We start from the raw sequence: 20,597 nt of genomic DNA on the forward strand, positions 1-20,597 counted from the left end.
ATGCAATACTCCACATGGGGTCTCACAAGAACAGAGTAGAGGGGGAGAATCACCTCCCTCGACCTGCTGGCCACACTTCTTTTTGTGCAGCCCAGGATACAATCAGCTTTTTGGGCTCTAAGTGCACATTGCTGGCTCATGTCCAATTTTTCATCCACCAGCACACAAGTCCTTCTCTGCAGGGCTGCTCCCAAACCATTCATCTCCCCATCTGTATAGATATTGGGGATTGCCCCAACCCAGGTACAGGACCTTGCACTTGGCTTTGTTGAACATTATGTGGTTCGCATGGGCCCACTTCTCAAGCCTGCCAAGGTCCCTCTGGATGACATATTTTCCCTCTAGTTAATCAACTGCGCCTCCCATCTTGGTATAATTTGCAAACTTGCTGAGGGTGCACTAAATCCCACTGTCTATGGCATTGATGAAGATACTAAATAGTACTGGTCCCAGTATGGACCCCTGAGGGACAGCACTTGTTACTAGTTTCCAGTTGGATATTGAACTGTTGACTGTAACTCGTTAGATGCAGCCATCCAGCCAATCCACCAAACCCATACTTCTCCCATTATGTAGGTAATAGATGTCATACTCACCCCCATTGTTATTGTCATTACTAATTATTTCAAATAAAGTAACTGTCAAGTTCAATAATCACTTAAGTAGGCTAAATCCTTAACATTCCCAAGTAAGGGAAAAAAAACCCCAAACCCACGCCAAAAGATCACCATGACTACTTTAAAAGTCTATAAAAAGTCACAAGGATCACTGACACATAGTTAATCCTAATGCACAGAACACTGCCACAACTGCAGGACTAAAAGTCTTTCTTCCCTAGCAAATAAACTTCTAACCTAAAACTGAGGAAGACTATCTCTTTCCCTGTTCATAACCAAATTCTCCCTTCTAAAAAGAAGAGGGGGAGTTGCTACCTAAACCACTCTGTCACTGTACCTGGTTGCGCTTTTGATAAATTTATCTCCTAGAGACACTTTTTTAAAAAAAAACCCAAAATAATCCCCACCACAAACAACTAACTTGCTATAATCTTAATTTATATCACACTGCAAGGCCTCTCTTTCAGCCATCAAATAATTTTATAATCTCTGATGAACTCAATTACTGCATTTGCTATTCTTTTCAAAGGAAGAATTTGACTCTATCAGTGAAACTACCACTGTGATAAACAAATGTTCTTTCTAGCTGCCTTTAGAACTCCCATGCCCAATCTTCATTGCAGAGTGGGCTATGCAGTCTCCTAATGGCAGCTGCCTGCTGCACTCTTTTCTAATGCACATCCATAATCAAGAAATAAACAGCAGATAATTCCACACACTGCACCACCCCCCCCCAAAAAAAAAAAAGCAGTAAAAGCTATCTAGCCTCAGCCCACCATATATGATAAGGAGGAGAAGCAACAACAGCAAGGAGGTCAGCAGCTGTCTTCCTCAAGAATATAATAGCCAGAGACTGAAAGCCGGCAACACCCAAGCCTAGGCCACAACTATGCCAACAGTTGAAGCAGACCAAATATGCATGATTTATGGGTTGTATTTAAGCAACAGTGACACTACATTAATCAAACTAATATAAGTTAAGGAATTCTCAGTTATGATTAAAAAACTTCACAGAGAAAAGTATAGACAAATTGTAACTGTTATACAGGGATATTAAAATGCAAAAATGGCATCCAAAGACATCTGTGTGTCACTTTTAATGACAATCTGGCATGGTGACAGCTATAGGACAAACTATAACGAACAAATAATAGAAAATGTGACTCTTCAAAATACGTCTATGAATTTATTATCTTTTATGAGCCAAAAGAACAAATAGGTAGCAAAATTTTCTTCTCAACATATCAAAGTAAAATATCCTAGCTTAACTTTTTTGTTTTTAGAAAAAAAAAAAAAAGCTAGCCACATAATCACTCTCTAAAGTTTCGAGTTACGACACTTGAAATCTGTGCTGCAGTTTTGTTGGTCATTGTATGTCACTTTGAAGTCATTAGATAAAATTCTTCTAACAGTTCCCTTAAAAACCTAGTGTCTGAATTCTCTGAACTTGGGCACAGTGCCCAGTTAATACTTAGAAGTCAACAAGACTGAAATTAAGTACCAGGTCAAAGCCTGCTCTCCTTTCTTTTCTCTTACAAATACAATTCTACTCCCACAGGTATTCTGCTAGTGTCAAGGGGAAGGACAACTCATCAGTTAACAGAATGAAAACTCACTGAACCAAGTGTTTAAGCCTTTGTACTGAGTCTCTCCTTTGAAACATTTATTAAAAATATTTGCTGAAGTTACATTTGAAATCAGTAGATGTTTTGTGACAGCAAATTAACATTAATATAAGGTAATCACAGGTAAACACAGTTTTGAAAGTTTCCAAAGGGTTTCAGAGAAATTTTCCAGTATCAGTTGCTTCAGTTCTCAATGAATTGGATGAGTGTTTGAAAGCACCAGAATGGACTATTGCTTGGGTATTTTAAAAGTTAACTGAGCTTTCCCAATTACAGATGACAGTTGCTTGGTTTCTTGAGATTTTTATAAAAGCACCAATTCACAACGGTGATGGAAAATATGCTGCATCATATGTCTACAGAATCTTTCCTCACACAGGTCACTGACTAATAACTTTTGCTGCAGCACAAAATAGGATGGGCACTGCCCCCCCCCCCCGCCCCCGAAAAAACCAGAAAGTAATTTCATGACAGAAAAAAAAGACTAAATATACAAAACAATTTACATTACCTAAATAAGTTAAACTAAAAAGCAAATAATTTAACAGAAGAATGAACAACATTCATCTGTAACCTTTTCATTCTCAAACTGCTGGCCTGTAGAATTCCTAATTTGCAAACAGTAACTTCTAGTCCCTGTACCACACTAGTCGAGGTGGAATGTACAGCTGAAGCAGAGACTAGCTTAATTTACACAGGACCAAGTATCAACCTACAGAACAACTCTTAATTGGTTACTTGATGCTTTTTTTGCATCATTGCTGATGATTGATGAGACTGACATTGCTGAGGACTGACTGAGATTCATTAGTCTTTTAAGCTGCAAAACTTTGAATAAGCATAACTAGTCATAAGAGTATGAATGCTTACTCGTATTTTGCATTTCTTTGAATAAAAAGTTGCTTTAAAATACTCTAACCTATTTCAGTTTAAAGAACACACACAGTAGCAACAGTATTTGCATTTTTTTCGTGAGTTCAGGAGATTCTCTTTTACAATTACGAGCTGATCAGTTCTTTAAAATTATAGTTTTACACTAAGTTATAAATATATGGTGAATAAATTTCTGTATGTTCCAGCACTTCTGAGATGAACAAGAGAATTTCTCCCCTTAATATGGCAATGTAATCCTACATTGATCTTGTTCCTTTTTAGAATTTTATGCAACTTACAGTTTTAATAAAACTTTGATATTATAGACTATATTAAACACTGCTTATATGTACATCTGTACTGCCGAATTAAATTTACGTTTGCCTTTTCAATTCATCAGCTTCTGTAACAAAAGTAAATGTTCTTTTAAGACAGGAATGATATCACCTTCATAAAACTATTAACATATTTTTAAAAATATCTACAAGTAAACACACTTTTTACCCGCTAAAACCATCAAAACCACTCAGAAAAGCACCTCACCTGCATCAGCTCTGGACCTCTGACCTGGTGATTTTCCAAATGGGGTCTTCATTCATCTGTGTTTAAGTGAGCAGCAAAGCTGCTGTACTAGGGTGAAAATCCAGTTCTTCCCAACTCCCAGGATATCTTCTTACTCTTAGAATAAGACAGCTACTTATTAATCCACCATTCAATCATGAATTTGTCCTTCCTCAAATGTAGAAGATGCCCTTTCAATTACAGTACTCTGAAAAACAGAACAGGTAAAGTATAAGTAGTTTGATTTGAGATTTGGTTAAGATAAGCATTAACTGACTTGGTTAAGACAAAAAATATTTTGTTTCACTTTAATGCTTATTTTCACACTCAACAGGAAATTCCTTCATATGCTGCTACTCTGAAACCATTCAGCAAACAGAGGGCATACAGGCAAGAATACAGCAAAACAAGTACTAGGGCTGCTACTTTTCCCTCATATTCACAGGCAAGTCAACTATTTACAGAAGGAAAGCTGCTTAAAAACCACTGAGCTTAGTACAGGGAAGAATGACTACTAGCTTAGAAGAAACTGTACTACCTTTGCCAGAGGTAAAGGACAAATCAACTATTTCCATTTATTAGAAACAAAACACCCTCACACCCACATGACAGAATAACTTTGCTTTATAAAAGTTTAAAAAAAAAAAGTCTGTTGAAAAAAATCCAACAGCAAGGGTATCAAAAACACTGATTCCACTGCAATGACAGCTCAAGCCCCAATTTAAGTCATTGGTTCACAGAAGATCTGCAGAAGTTTTTGGGAATTCTCTACACCTAAATGCATCAGATTCCTAAAACACGTAGTCATCACATTCCGCTCCATGAGGCAGGTAAGTGAGGACAACTTTTTAAAGTCTTTTTCAGGACTGAATTACAGAAACTTGTGGTGGTGGGTTGACACTGGCTGGATGCGAGGTGCCCACCAAAGCTGCTCTATCACCGCCTCTCCTCAGCTGGTCAGGGGAGAGAAAACGTAACAAAAGGTTTGTGGGTCAAGATAAGGACAGGGATATAACTCGGCAATTACCGTCACGGGCAGAACATACAACTTGGGGAAAACGAATTTAATTTATTACCAATCAAACCAGAGCAGGGTAATGGGAAATAAAACCAAATCTTAACACACCTTTCCCCCACCCCTCCCTTCTTCCTGGGCACAGCTTCACTCCCAAATTCTCTACCTCCTCCCCACCCCGCAGCAGCACAGGGGGACCGGGGATGGGGGTTACAGTCAGTTTGCCACACCTTGTCTCTGCCGCTCTTTCCTCCTCAGGGGGAGGACTCCTCACTCTTTCCCCTGCTCCACCATGGGCTCCCTCCCTACAGGAGACAGCTCTCCATGAACTTCTCCAACATGAGCCCTTCGAATGGGCTACTGTTCTTAAAGAACTGATCCAGCATGAGTCCCTTCCACAGCAGGCAGTCCTTTGGGCACAGACTGCTCCAGTGTGGGTCCCCTGCAGGGTCACAAGTCCTGCCAGAAAACCCGCTACAGCGTGGGCTCCTCTCTCCACAGGCCCACAGGTCCTGTCAGGAGCCTGCTCCAGCGTGGGCTTCCCACAGGGTCAAGCCTCCTTCAGGCTTATCCACCTGCTCTGGTGTGGACGTCTGTGGGCTCTGGAGGGACAGCCTGCCACACTATGCACCATGGTCTTCCCCACAGGCTGTGGGGGAATCTCTGCTCCGGCACCTGGAACACCTCCTCACCCTCCTTCTTCACTGACCTGGGGGTCTGCAGGGCCATAACTCTCACATGTTCTCCTCTTTTGGGCTGCAGTTTGTTGTGCAGGTTTTTTATCCTGTTCTTAAACATGTTATCGGAGGTACTACTATCGTCCCCAACTGGCTCGGTCTTGGCCAGCAATGGGTCCGTCTTGGAGCTGGCTGGCCTTGGCTTTATCAGACATGGGGAAGCTTCTACCAGCTTCTCACAGAAGCCACCCCTGTAGCCCCGCCGCTGCCAAAACCTTGCTGTGCAAACCCAATACACTTGTGATCACCTGAAAATCTGAAGAATTACAGATTAATTTATTTCAGACTAACATTTTTGGACAGGAAATTTTTACCCAGATTAATCCATTACTTCAGTGCTACACACAGCTAAGACCGGTGAGGTCAGATCATCCTTTTAGCCTCATTTCCTTAAGAAATGTCATTGCTGCAATCATGTTCTCTGTACCTGTTAATCCCCACCGGTCTTCCCTCTTTTACTTCAGTTTTAGAACCTGCTGTCAATTTCATGCAGGGGTTAAAAAACAGAGGAATGGCCCCAAATAGTGACACAGCTGAAGGAAAAAAGTGTACCTTATGCTCATGCCTTACTGAATAAGGGAACATACAGGGACATGCCTTGAGGTATGGTAAAACTGTTATGCAGAAAAATGCATTTACATCTAAGAACACTTGTCAATTCTTCCACAAATCGCACCCATTAACTTCTAGGAACATTAGAGCAACACAGATGAATACTCGTAGGAAAGAAACAGCAATAGGGAGACAAACATTCAGTAGTTTGCAGTTTTCAGAAAGTTCCCTACTACGTTTGGAAGAGCTAACTTAAACATTCAGAGTCAGGAATTTGTAAGAATTCGTAAAATTAAAGTTAAAAATTCATTTACAGGAACTTACTAGTTTTTCCACATTTCATCTCTTCCTGAAATCTACTGGTGTACACAACAATACTGACTGACACCAGGGCAACAATAGTCAACTTTTAAAAAGCACTTGAAGATATAGTAGGAAGCAATTAGCTTAACTACCTTACTAAAACACAACATAAGGATTCTTTTTTCTACTAAACTAAAAAAAATTTTACTATGGATTAAAATACATTAGTACAGAAGCACCACTGATTATGAAAACAAACTCTGAAATCAAAGCACTGCTGCGATATACTACCATATTCAATCTCAGAGTCACAGCATATGCATACGAGAGATACCCAATTTTTTCCTCCAGGAGAGCTACTGGTTGAGAATCAACTGTAATCTAGTATTATATTATTCTACTTTAAAAAAACCCACAAACCAAAACACAAAACCAAAGCCCAACAAAACAGCCCCTCAAACCCCCCCAAAACATAAAGCAAACAACTTTACCACCACAAAACCACAAACTGTGAAAATCCTTCAGCTTTAGAAACTAACATACCCTTTTGCAATAAGCCTTTCACCTGTTATTCAAGCTGTAAATATTTCATAACACCTGTATGTATTATATATTCCCCACTGATCATTTCCAATTCATGGTGAAAATATAAAGTACTATATAGATATTTTAATTTCACTGGTTGCTAATTAACTATGTTTATAAAGATAACTAAAACACCACAAAAGTTGTGGTCTTCTACCAGTTAACTTTTTCTGGTATGTCCCCAGTCATTACTATGCCACAAATCTGAAGTAATACCTCTAAAAAGGAAAATTATTTCCTAACACTTTTAAAGTTACAATTCATTCACTAGCACTTCATGAAGTTTTTCACTGTGCTCTCTGAACCTAAGGACACAAGGCTACTGAAGTCAAAACTTGATTCAGCAGTTCAAACTGATTTTCTAGAAACTAAGCCAGTAACTAATTCAAAACCCCACCAAAGATTTTCACTAAAAGCAAATGAAACTTGAGTTTTCCTAAAACTAGCATTCTCAATTCAATTTACATTTCAGTTGCACACTGACAGTTCTGAAGATATTAAGGAGGGATAAAACCTGATTTTCTGAAAATAAAACTGATGTACTTTGAGAACATTTTGACTTTTAAAGTATATGTAACTCACTCACTTGATTAAAAATAAACCAAAACTCATAAAATGTAGAATTATTAAATATGATGAAGAACAAAACAACACATTTAATGCCATCAGGCAAATATCTTAAACTCTTAATATGGAAAATCATCAAGAAAAAATTAACTCACAAAACGCAAAATCTTTTGTAACAAATTTTATTACATGTCTCAAAGAATGCCATGTTCCACATAAAAGTAGAAAACACAAACCCAAAACATGCTTCTGATGTACGCAGTAGCAATAAGCTATACTGTTAAGGAAGAGTAGAAGCTCCCTGTTTGGATGTATATGACTTATGAAACAATCAACTTTTTAGGGTAATTCTGTTGGTAGCAGCAGATATAGCAAAAACAACACAAGCAGCTTTTTTGGATCCAAAGTGACACATCCAAAACAAGTTATACTAGTCTTTACAGACTGCCAGTAACTTTCAGGAGAAGTGCCACTGCCTACCAGTTCAGCACCGATTTCCCCAACACCTGACAGCACAGGTCACTAGCACCACAGCTGCAGGTTTCACTTAAAGACAGGCATTCTTTTCACTTGTCATCAGCTGCAGCTACTCACCAGCCCAGGTGTTTTGCTTGTTTGTTTTTACAAACCTTCCTAGATCACAGCTCACTTACACAAAAAACAATGCAGAAGTTAGATGACTACTTTGTCTGATAGCATTCTAAATATCGTGGAGTGTTTCACAGAAGGTTAAATGTTAGACTAAAAATGCAAACCCTAGAAATTGTCAATCATACCAGTTTTAATAAGAATAGTACAATCATACTATTAGAGTAGGGAGAAAGACACAATATTAAGACAGAAAAAATAAAGCTGTGTTAAAAAATTATTTTTGCAGTATAAAGGCAAAAGGAGGAAAACCCAGCACACACAGACTGCAGCTTTCACCATGAACCAGCTTAACACCGTCTATAAACTTAGTTCTTTAGAAACTTCAAAATGTTTTCAGATGTGCTTTTAACACCATGAAAATAAGCGTAACTGTTGCGTCAAGCCTTCAAAAGACTGATAAACTAGTAAGGCAGTGTTGATAAGTTTAAAGAAAAAAAAAACCCAAACATGAGAAGTGTGGTATGTTTGCTATTCAAGGACTGTTTAGATTATGTGTACATAAGGTAACGCTTATCTAGTTTAAGATTCTGCTTACAACAGAGGATGCTTGAAGAGTCACAGACTTGCCAATAACGGACATACACGCTCTTTCGGCTTTCAGAAAGGAGGGGTTGGCAAGAGAAACAAAGACCCTGGTGTCCTCAGATAGGCAGGACCTTAGAAGGACAAAAGAGTATTCGTCCCCAAAGGGCCACCAAAGACCACCAGAGACCCCCACGCAGGTGTAGAAGACTCTGGGATGATTGCTCAAGGGAACATCATGCTTGCTCAACGTAATGTATATGCAATAGTTAGGCAGAACGTATGTATTAGACAGGTGTGGTGTTTTAACTACAGTGTATAAGTGTGGACTGAAAACCTCAGTTACGTGTGCTCGATTTGTGGAAATCCACCTTGCACCCTGCGCAGAATAAAGCAGTGTCTCCTCTCCAAACATACTTTGTGTGTTTTGGGAGTTACTTTCTGATCAGGTAACATAACCACCTAAAACAATTCTCTAGCTTAACTTTGTTAACATTCATGCTTGTTTTTCCACCAAATTACATGCATTCCACTGCAACACACAGCACAATGTTGTCTACTGCATTCTAGTGAAAGCTTCATGACCCTGCTATCCATGGAAGAAGGATGTTAGTAGCACAAAAATAGTTATGATAATCAATGCTAATGGCACCAAACCCACGAAGTCAAGTGCTTTGCTCCTAAACAGCGTTTCTAAAATTACCATCATGAACACAGATGGAAACAGTATCAGAACGTTTGCGGAGGCATTGCTTTAGGGGTTAAAGTTTGGAAGCAGAGGGAAACAGCTCTTCTGGCACCACCTGGTGGGCTCCAGCATTTTCACTTTGGTATCTACAACATTTCTCTTGCATGCAACTGCCCTGTTATAAGTTTGCGTTTGCACTGGTAGTTTTTCAGTGGATGACCAGCATGTTGCAACACATCACGCTAATTTTCTGTGGAAGGAGTCATTCTGAAATGAAATGCATCAGCTTAAGAGATTCCTTGGTAAGTCGTATTTTGATTTCCATAACTCAGCTCAGAACTGCTGATATATGTTTCAGTTGTTAGTGCTGAAACCATGGATGAAGCATACATGTTATTTAGACTCCCTAACTCTTACCATATGGGTGGAAAGGATCATACTGTGCAAGTCTTCTGTGCCCCTTCACCCCAAAGGCAATCTTAATGTTAAAACATCTCCTAAATAACAGGGGGTATAAAAATATATGCCCGGTTTTATTTTGTGTTACTTTTTTTCCCCTTCCCTGATAAAAAAAAACCCAAACACTTTCCCGTGATATAAGAATTCAGCCACTCAAATTGCAAATTTGTTTTGAAGCATCCTACAGGCTCAACAAGCATACTGGTTAAGAAATTTTTGTATCCTATCACTAGGATTTTATGTGTAACATCTGATGTCTGACAAGAAAGATTACAGCATGGAAACTCTGAACATAGAAGTGATTTGCAGCTGACAAGCACAAAGAGCGATATATTTTAACTATGGATTTATGAGCTGAAAGATCCCAAATCAAGTACTACTATCCCTCTCCTATAATAGCCTCTGCAGTTTTTCCTCTAACCATATATGTGTTATTTGTCTACAATTGTACAGAAACAAGCAGCACTGGCATGCAACCATGTGTGCATATATACAAACACACACACAAATGCACATGTATTTGGTTGGACAGGGCTTTGAGCAACCTGATCTAGTGAAAGAAGTCCCCACCCATGGCAGGGGGGGTTGGACTAGATGATCTTTAAAGGTCCCTTCCAATACAAACCACCCTGTGATTCTATGATAAAGACATAAATAAAACTTTAAGTTACTTTCATGCTACAATGCTGTAGTGATGCAACTGCAGATTATTCAGCAGAAGATTGAAAGAACCTGAAATTTGTGCAAACTATCTCTTGTTGATAGGGTGTCTATTCAAGTGACTTTTGTTGAGAATGGGACTGCAAATACCGTACAGTTTCTGCTAAAGAGGGAGCAGCACATGCATACACTTGAACTCTAGGCATCAGGCTATCATACCTTATGATGATTCTGGAACTGAATAAAAATGTTTAACCTTTCAGCAAACTCCTATATTTTAACTTTGTGTTAACCATATAGAATGCAAAAGACAGCACACTGCATTTTGTATTTATAAAACTTATCAAAACATTATAGCCTTAATAAATAGACAGACTATTTACCATAATATAGAGCCAAAAAGGGTTTGCTGATAAGTTCTGAAGACAAGAACTTCATATTATACCACAAAACCAGGGAAGTTGTCATAATTTAGGAATCCTAAAAAAACTGGAAACACTCGCTATAGTAGAAGAGCAACTATCAACAGTAATATTATTTTGAAGAATTATCCCAATGGTTCAGAATTTCAGAAGTCTTCTAGCTCAGGCAACAGTTTGAACAAGTTTCGTCTAAACCGCCTTTCAGCGCATGTCCTTACCATACCTCTACTAAAGTTAGAAACGGTATTTCAGGTGAAACGTGGATTATTTTTTTTTAATTCATTAACTTGAAGCATTAGTACAAGAACACATGCAAATGTTAACTCTCAAAGACTGCCTTCAACATTCTTACACAGAAAAAAAAAAAAAGAAAAAATAAAAGGAGAGAACAGAGAGAAATCCTGAAAGTATAATTTCCAATGTTTCCTATCTATGCTTGGGTTTTTTCCTCTTGAATTAGCAAAATGTAGCTGTTACTGAGACAACAGCATAGTTTATTCCTTATTTCCACTGCACTTTCCTCATTACACACATCATTAAAGCAGTCTGTCTCACTTAATCCAATTTAGTATTTAAGAACTCTTATGTTTGCAACAGATGTAATTTGAAATAAACTGTGACAGTGTATAAATCAGCCACTTTGTAAAGGCAGCAGTAAGAACTTCATCAGAGCCAGTACTATAAAACAGTATTTTAAACACACTTGCTTATCTTTTTTAATTTCAGGGACTTAATGACCACCTTCCCAAAATCAGAGTATCATCTTGCAAGACTAATTTTCAGAGCTCCCACACTACAGTTCTAAGTTATAATAAAAGCACCAGTAAAGAGAGCAGGAGAGTGCAGGATTCTTAGCGCCCATGTCAGAATGCACCTATTCTGATTTTTAAAAAAATTGTTACAGGTTAAATGCTAAAAAGATGTTATTTCCTCCAAAAGCTTATAAATAATTTTTAGCCTTGTCTGCATTACCCTTATGCTTACATAGTTACTGTAGAGATGCAAGCTACCGAAGTTAAGTGTGTTCTTGTCTGCATTAGAGCACCCATCCATCAATAGCCTGGAACACAAAAAAACAAGCAAGATTTTTCACTTTCTACAGAAAAACACCAAACAAAAACCCCAAACCCAGTGAAATCACATTTGACACCACCATCCTGGACACTGCTCTAAATTACAGGAAGAACACACTATATCCTGTTTGGACATATTTTGCTGGCTTGAAAAGCCCTGGATTACTGGGAGAGAGATCAAGTTCAGATATTAATTCTAAGCACCCTACAATGAAGGGTAGGGTGTTTGCCTTAAACATTCACAGAAGTATGCATTGCATTCTTAAAATAAATAAAATCCATAGGTGAAAAACCAACTGTAAAATGGGTTGGAAAAGGTTTGGGAAATCTCACAAGACATCAGTCGATGGATCCAATTAGTGCCACATCAGTGAAATTATCATTGAAGTTTAGCTGTACAGAAATTAAGCCTTGAAGGAGGCAAAGTCTATCCTGATAGCAAGACCTACTTTTTTGAAAGTTTAGCTATCTAGAATCAAACTCCTACTTTTTAGAAATATACCAATGTGGCACTTCTGAAGTGCATCTAAATCCTACTGCAATCAAAGGATTATTTCAGACTTTCTGTTCAACTAAAAATTACAGTGATGTCATGTCATTCTCATCTGACTGGCTTGATATTTTATGCTAGCCCTCAGCATGTAGTAGAAACTCTACATCCAACATGAATGTGGGATTCTGGCCTCAAAAAGCAACAGTCTCCGTAAGTGGCATACCCTAAACACAGTTCCAAGGGATTCTCCAAGAAATGCATTGCATTTAGACATATCAAGCATTTTACTCAGTGGGCCACAAGTGGAAGCACAGAGTAAAGAGTAAACTGTCCAAGATAAACTGCCTGGAGATGACTCAACTAGCAGGTCAGCTGTGAGCCTGGCAGAGCCTGATTGCTATCTGACCATCTGTACAGTGAAAGCACAGGAGTACCTTAGATATATTTCAATTTACCTTCTTTTTTTCCAATCTAGATTACAGCTGTTACAGATAGTTAGCAGTAACTTTTGACCATAATAGCAGCCAAAAATTAGGCACATATACTGTAGTGCAGCCTGTATGCCCTTCATATTAATTCTTTCCCTCTCAGTTCCTTCCCAACAATCTTCATATAATCTTTATCTGTTTGCACAATACTATTGTTTTCATCTGCCACTCGGGTATCCCTTAGAGAGAATATCTGGCTTTCTTCCTTTGCAGAACCTTTCATGTGGGTGATAGTATTTTCAGTGCATTGGAACACATGACTTAATATTTTAAGTATGTATAAGCACCTCATAAGAGAACTGGTATTTACCTTCAGGGTTACAAAGCCCCAGGTTGTACCAGTCTAGTTTGTCTTTATATTCTTCAGTGGGGCAGGATAAAAGCTCTTACAACAAAATTGTCCAAAGATTCTTAGCGAGAAAAAAAAAAGTGGAAGTTGAAGCCTGATCCATCACAGACCTGGAAGTATCTTCTACAGTTTCCTACATATAAAAGTTAGGTAGGAATCTCAACATAACTTGTAAGAAGTTCCATAATCAACTCTCCAATATTTGTCCAAGTAGTTCAAGAAATCACTGCGTGGGAAGCTTTAATGTGCAGTTATGGTAATGAAACCCTACTCTAGAAGTCTACAGAGCTATGAGATCAATTCATAAAAAGTCTTCCCATAAAGACATTTCTTTTCTAGCATGAAATGAAGATCATCAGATAAGGATGAAGGATAGAATTGATCAGAATTTTAACTTGTTAACAGTTAAGGCACTTTTAAGCGAGCCACATCTATTTTCTTGTTGGCTTCACAAAGGGTTATAGGACTACTTTTAGAGAGCACTATGACTAGACATTAAGAAGAAAGTTAAGTACTACACAGAATTAGCAGTTACCCTACACACACTGCCACCCAGAAGTTAAGAAATTGAACTGGATGTCTCTGCCACTTAACACAAAGATCCATAAAGGCTCTCAGGGGCTTGACATTATGCCTCAGTGTCATCAACACTTCATGCAGCAGCAAAACGTAATTGCCAAATAATTAAGAGCGACAATTTTGACATGGATATTATTAAGTAAAAGTTTTATAATGCAACTTCATCACTTGGGTTATATCAGAATCACTTCATACATTCAAAATTGCCTAGAACTATGACTTCAGATTCTTTTGAGTAAGGGGTGTTCAATGAAAGAGCAGGAACAAGAACCCCAATACATAGATTTTTTAATCCATGAAATCTGATAGAGAAGCTTGCTTCGCAACATGTATGTTAAAACTATGAGACAGTTTTCCCTTGATCTTATTTCAGCAAATTCTGTACTACGAACGGTGTAAAACACAGCCTACTATCAAATTACAGAACTGCAATATGAACTGTTGTAGCCCAAGCTGTTGAAACTCCAAGATAACAATGTAACTAATGTTTAGATTTTAGTTTGATGTCTTATTTCAGAGCAATTAAAAAAAAAAAATCTGCTCAAAGAATGTGTAAACTGAACACAAAGCAAAGAAGCAGCATACAATGCAGTACATCCTGAAAACATTTGAACCTTATCTAAAAAGGTACAATTCTGAAATCAAACCCTGGAAATATCAATGTTAAATTCAACTTTTTTTGCATACAGACACTGCTTGATAAGTTTTTAATTTTTTTTTTTTTAAAGACTCCACAGAACTCTGGAAAATTTTTCTCTTATTATAAAGCATGTAAATCATTATGAACTTTTTTCCCTAGTTGGATCCTTGGAACTTACCACAATGCATTGCTATTTAATAGGAGTTAAATAAATATTAAAGACCAAGTTGTGCACCCATCACATTTGCTTCGCTCTAATTACATACAGCTTTCTTTATAAAAACACAATTCTTTCCATGTTCTTTAGAGCTCTGCTCTTCTCACATTTCACAACATTTTAAGCACATGGAAAATAACTGTTTGAGAGGTGAGATAAGCCTTAATGAGCACACAACAGAACTGACTGTTTATACTGCATACATACATTCAAGCACTTCTGTTGAGGGTATCAGGTTAAGAAGTCTGTGCCACTGTCAGCACCTAGCTTGCCTGGCTCTGCCCACATTTATTACACATCCGTTACCCTTCCAGATTGGCTAGGTCTCTTCACCTGTCAAAACCACTTGTCAATCTACCATAGATTCTAAAGCTATCTGCCACTCCAGAAAACTGAATTAAAGCAAACCAAGAAGTCTTTCACTTCTTTCTAAACTTTGAAGACCTTACTTCCCAAGCACTGCCTTATATTCTTTCTGCATTATCCTTGTCCCTGACTTCAACCTCCAGTCTTCTTTGTGTTTACACAAGTAATTTTACCATTGCTTTATAGAAAAATTCCTCCAGTCATCTGACAATGACCAGTTCAATCAGCTGCTCAGCTTTTTTTACATAGTTCCTCATACCAATACTCTCTTGGGATCACTGCAGCATTTTTTTCAGTCCTAGCCTGTTTGCAAAACTAGCTGCAGCACACACTTCTCCGTGGTTTCTGGTTTCTCATTGAGGGCTACTTGTCACAAATAAAACTTTTAGCCAACACCTCTGAAAAACTCTGCATTTCAGTCAATAACAAAACCTTTTTAAAAAAAGCATAAAGCAGAACACAGAATACAAACAGAAAAAGTCTCACTGGTCACCTTCAGCAGCACAACAAACAACATGCTACCGAATTACGGTTGCCATCCTATCCAGCCCACACAATGTTGGAAAAGAAAACATAACACTGGGACTTAAGTAGCTCTGCTGCCAAACCCCAGGGGGTCTTTGCTAAGTGTGCACGGAACAAATTGCCCAGTGCTTATTTGTTCAGAGTTGAAGTTCTTCATTAGCAATTCACTAGCAGTTCACTAGTTTAAGTAAAAAAATGCTATGTCCTTATCAAAGATACAGATACTCTTCATACACTTCAGTTTCACCTCTCTGATCTAAAGGTCAACGTATTGGATCAAGAAGGCTACAGTTCCTTTCTGCTGAAAAAATAAAACTATTTTTCCTAATTACATCATAATGAAGACAACTAAGCAATTTTGATTGAAGTTTTATTAGAAGTTCACTCCAAAGAGCTTAAAGCATACATCCAGAATATGAGATACAAGTCTCAATGGCTGATCTCAGGCAGTCAAAACCAATTGCAAACAAGCCCTCCCAAATTTGAACGTAGTAGCTTCCAGCATAAACAGAACCATGGGCAGACTCACAAAACCACAGTCCCCGAGTACCACAGAATTCTTAAATGCCTTCTTTAGAAACAATTCCCAACCACACTATCATTCCACCAGTCCAAAATGGAATAAAAGGAAACCACTTTTAATCCCTGATCTTACACCAAAGTATTCTGACCAGCTCCTACACACTGTCCTTTCCATCATTTTATTAGAGGACAGATGTTTCTCCACAAAGTTTTAGAACCAGTGGTCCTTTTCCACCTTTCACCCAATGACCTCTCATTTACAATTAAATTCATTAGGCCATCCAAATTAATAAAAAGCTTATAGCAGAAATTGAGTTCATTGGCTACTACCATAATGAAAGTCTAAAGGTGAATATGCTTTCTAACATATTGGCAGCTCTTAGTTCACAAACACTCATTGCAGTGAAGTACTGAATCTTCAGTAATGAACCACGTTTGTCAGAAAACTTTAACTGATATTTGACAAGTCAAGTCATAAATAATTTTCACTTAAGTACTCAACAGTTTTAGCCAGCCAACAGCAAAACGCAGGGCACATATAAGCAAGGACACTGCAGTTTCTTATTTTATATTTAAAAGACAAAATGTTTTAAAAATATTAGTTAAGCTATCCAAACTATTGCATTTGTACTTTAAATGAGATCAGTATTTTCCTTTACAATACATAAAACACAACAGCGCATACACTTGATCTTATATTACTAGCCACAACTTTAAGAACAAAAGACGCAGCACAGGATTTGGAACTGGTTTTTAAGCTTCCCTCCAGTTTAAAATAAGTAATTTTATCACATTCTGCAAATCGACCAAAATCAGTTAATACTGTTAAGCAGCAAAGTCCTGCCAAACACTTTGCTAGCCCTAATTTCACCAGCCTTTCTCCCTTTATGAGTGAATATGCTACTGAAAATAGTTGATTTTCCTCACTGTTCAGGAGGAAAAAATTAGGAATACAGCTAATGAAGACAGCTAATGAAGACAAGCACTGGTCAGAATGAATTTCAAGCACATGTATCCATCTGTACACAACTGTGTACAGCAAGAGAAAGAACTAGTCTGGTTAATTCAAGTGAGCCCTTCGCATTATGGGTTTAAAAGGTAGAACAGCTCTAAACCCAGAAAGAGCTTTACCTACTATAGCTGAACCCAAAATACGATTATCACATATGACAGATAAACACTTTGCATACATTAAGCAAGGGACAATCTTGAGGTATGCAGAATGAGTAAGATAACCAACATTTCTAAAGAGCAAAAAGTTTTCCTATTTTATTGTTGAAGTCAGCAAAATAATTAAGGCTATCAGCTGTAGATCTACAGGAAATCCATTACTGTTCCATGTACGCAGGGGACCACGTACGCAGGGGACAGCAGGCAATCATGTAATACTGTTCTTTCTTACCTGCTTACTATTCATTGCTTTGTTGAAACAGAATACATATGTAAGTATATGACTACTAACTAAACAGGAGTTTTTTCCCTGTTTTCTACAGCTGAAGAAGTTTTCAGAGCAGGAACAGTTCTCATTTATAGTCTTCTTACTTCCAATAGTATCTTTTATTACAATTAAGACATGACTTTTTCTACTCCACATAGCATGCAACCTGTGACAACAAAACCTGCTGGTATTAGAAATGCTTCAGGCATTGTCAATATCCTTTTAGAGGCCAAATATTCCAGCTGTGAACGATGCACTGAACACTTGACCCAATTTTTCAGCAACTCAGCATTTCCCCCCTCGCGCTGTTTTTAATAGGATCTAAGTATTGCAAAATCCATCTTGAGCTTCTCTACAAATATAGCTGTTTCTAGAAAGCCCTCAGAAGCACAAGTACTCCTCATGGTAGCTAGTTCTACTAGCAATGCATTACATTGTTGATTCTTTTTTTTTTTTTAATGAAAAATCATTGTAATTCAGCCTTATGCATATGATTTGCACCTCCCTACAAAATAGTCATACATAAGGCCGGGTCTTGCTAGTCCTCTAAAACAAAAGCTAACTTTTCTAGGTTCAAGTGTCAACAGCAAAAGGTTCTCCAGATCACCTGTTTTAACACCCAGCTTATGCCAGCATGTATTTTAAAACTCTCCATTTATATTACACTTAACATCTGTCCACCTGTAAAGCTGGAATCAAGTTCCTCTGCTAAACAGGAAAAGGCAAGAGAGTGTGACTTAAAGTGATCTTGTTTCTGTGGAAAGTATTACAAAGCAATGCTTTTCTGCACTGGTAGAGTTGGGGATTGAGCTAATGCCTCTGCTGTAAGAGAAAGATTTGGTTGAAAAGAAACCTTTCTGCTTTGTCTTCCCTTAATTCCCCAGGACATTGGCAACTAAATTACAACTTCACTGACAAGTTGGTGTATTTTATTTCTTCTGTTACAAGCCTTAACACTTAATTCCACTAATATGTAGGTAGTCCAGTCAACTAGAGTATGATAATCCTGGCCCTCAAAGCAAGATGAATTTACCACACTGTACAATTCTCTTCAGATGGCTTAAGAAAAACATTATTCTAACTTTTTTGGAAAACAATGGAAGAACAACATTTTTTTCCCCCTCAACAGTAGACAACATGATCCATATAACCCCACACCATTAAAAAAAATGCCCCCCCCAACAAACCACCCCCCCACTAAACTGAACTCTCAAGTTGTATGAGTTTTATCAGCATTTACTAGTTTTTAAAAAAAATCATTACCAACTCATACAAAACCAAAGCAACAGTTTTCCTAAAGTTGTAGACATTATTCATCTATAGCTTTTCCAACTACTCCTGATTTATTCTGTATGCTGAAGGCTTCAAAGACAGGTAATAAGTGCTTTCCCCCTCCCTTGACTGTGTATAATAAAACAGCATCTTAGAGAAGTAGGCCTTAAAGTCCTCAAATTGATCATCTGTTTTAAGCTGTTTCGTTGATAGTAGGTTAAACTGATTATAGCTAAAGCATATTTTCCAAGTCTTGTGTTTTCTAACTACTGTTCTCCTATATCTTCCATTTTTACTCTTAAAGTATACTGCCTAAAATTCTCCTCTCAGATTTTGTAAGCATGCTTCCATTTTATCTTTCAAATCACTAATGGAACTTGAATGAACACTAATTCAAGCACACACCAAGCACAGTTTATCAGAACTCCCTAGGAGACCATGTAACAAGTTATACCTACAAGCATCTTCTAGAGCTGAAGAAACTAACCTGCCTAACAAAAACTACCTCTCAGTGCGCACCTACAATTTATTTCTTATATTTACAGCTTCCATAAGTAGGTTAAGTGACATTTTCATCTGAAGGCAGCTAGCTGATTGATGAAATCAACCTCTGTTCTGATACTATTCCCTCATAAAACTGTATTTAAGAAAAACAATTCTATTCTAAGAAATCACACATTTTCTTTCTTAAAATTCACAAAAGCTCTTATAACCATTGTTACAGATACTTATGGAGCAAAAATACATAACTTCTTTAAAAATGTGAGTAAATAATAAGGTAATGACAAATTTCCAGATGGGCAATCTAGTATACACAAACACCTGAAAACTCACCACATATTACAAGCATCCATAAGTAGACCTCAATACCTGCACCATGAACACAGACAAAGAAGATTAACCCAATGAACTTCAACAGCAAGAACTCCTCTGTTTTGCCCTCACAAGCTTTTAGTAACAGGAATTGACTGGACACCTCTCAACCCTCAGACAACCAGCAATGAAATGTGGCTTATTAGTTCTAATGACCGAACAACCCAAGATGTGGAACAATTCACTATCAATTTTTTAAGTCTGTTTCCTGAAGAGTGGTAAAGATTGGCAGTTACTTGAAGCTAATGTAAGCTCAACAGAAAGTAAGAAATCCCTATAAAATAATTGTAGACCAATTTGCATCATTCTAGCCCATTAGTGACTGATGCTGCTGTTAAACTGTTCAGAGAAGAACTCTGAACTAACAGGAGAAAGAATCATTCTTTGGCATGGCAGAAAACTGTGGAAATAACCAGAAATATTATGCTTCAGTAAAATTTGTGAATATTTAATTGTCCACAAAATATTCTAGCACAGCTCCACAACAATCTTTCAACTTGCAGCCTTATTTATGTACCATGAATAGAAGTCACTGAGGTGAAAGAAATACAAAAAATACTTTTATACTTAGTTTTGTGTTGGGTATAACCAGCAAATTAATACAGTTCTCTGAACTTTAGGAACTTGCATACCATGCAGCCTCTGTCACACCTGCATGTACATGATAACCTGAGTGATGTTTGCAATAGAACTGGAAGTGCAGATACACAAAACTGACTCCTCTTCCCCCTCTGCTAGCAAATATAGCTGTTCTTCCATTTGTGGAATTAAAAAAAGATGGACAAAGAGGATGACTAACTTTGCTTTTATCAGAAGAAAGGTGTACTTTTATTACGCTTTATCTATTTTGCATCCTTTGTTTTTCATATAAAAGGGAGCAAGAAGTACCTTTAGTGGATACATCATTCAGACCAGTACTGTTGTG

The 20,597-nt window shown here is 37.7% G+C and overlaps 1 protein-coding gene across 7 annotated transcripts in view; it reads right to left on the reverse strand.

Annotated features, from left to right (window-relative positions):
- The window catches only part of SPIN1 (spindlin 1), a 56,238-nt gene that overhangs the window by 19,276 nt on the left and 16,365 nt on the right, over positions 1–20,597 (reverse strand). For 5 of the 7 annotated variants that reach the window (XM_041120625.1, XM_030003326.2, XM_030003329.2 and 2 more), the window contains one exon: positions 3,659–3,884. In XM_041120625.1, the coding sequence (XP_040976559.1) occupies positions 3,659–3,710 (52 nt within the window). In that variant the 5' untranslated portion in view covers positions 3,711–3,884. Of the gene's footprint in view, positions 1–3,658; positions 3,885–5,980; positions 6,115–11,821; positions 11,847–20,597 lie in introns of those variants that run through there. The other 2 variants (XM_030003327.2, XM_041120624.1) reach the window with 2 other exon arrangements.

The sequence above is a fragment of the Aquila chrysaetos genome, chromosome Z (assembly GCF_900496995.4).
Source record: "Aquila chrysaetos chrysaetos chromosome Z, bAquChr1.4, whole genome shotgun sequence".
Taxonomy (NCBI): domain Eukaryota; kingdom Metazoa; phylum Chordata; class Aves; order Accipitriformes; family Accipitridae; genus Aquila; species Aquila chrysaetos.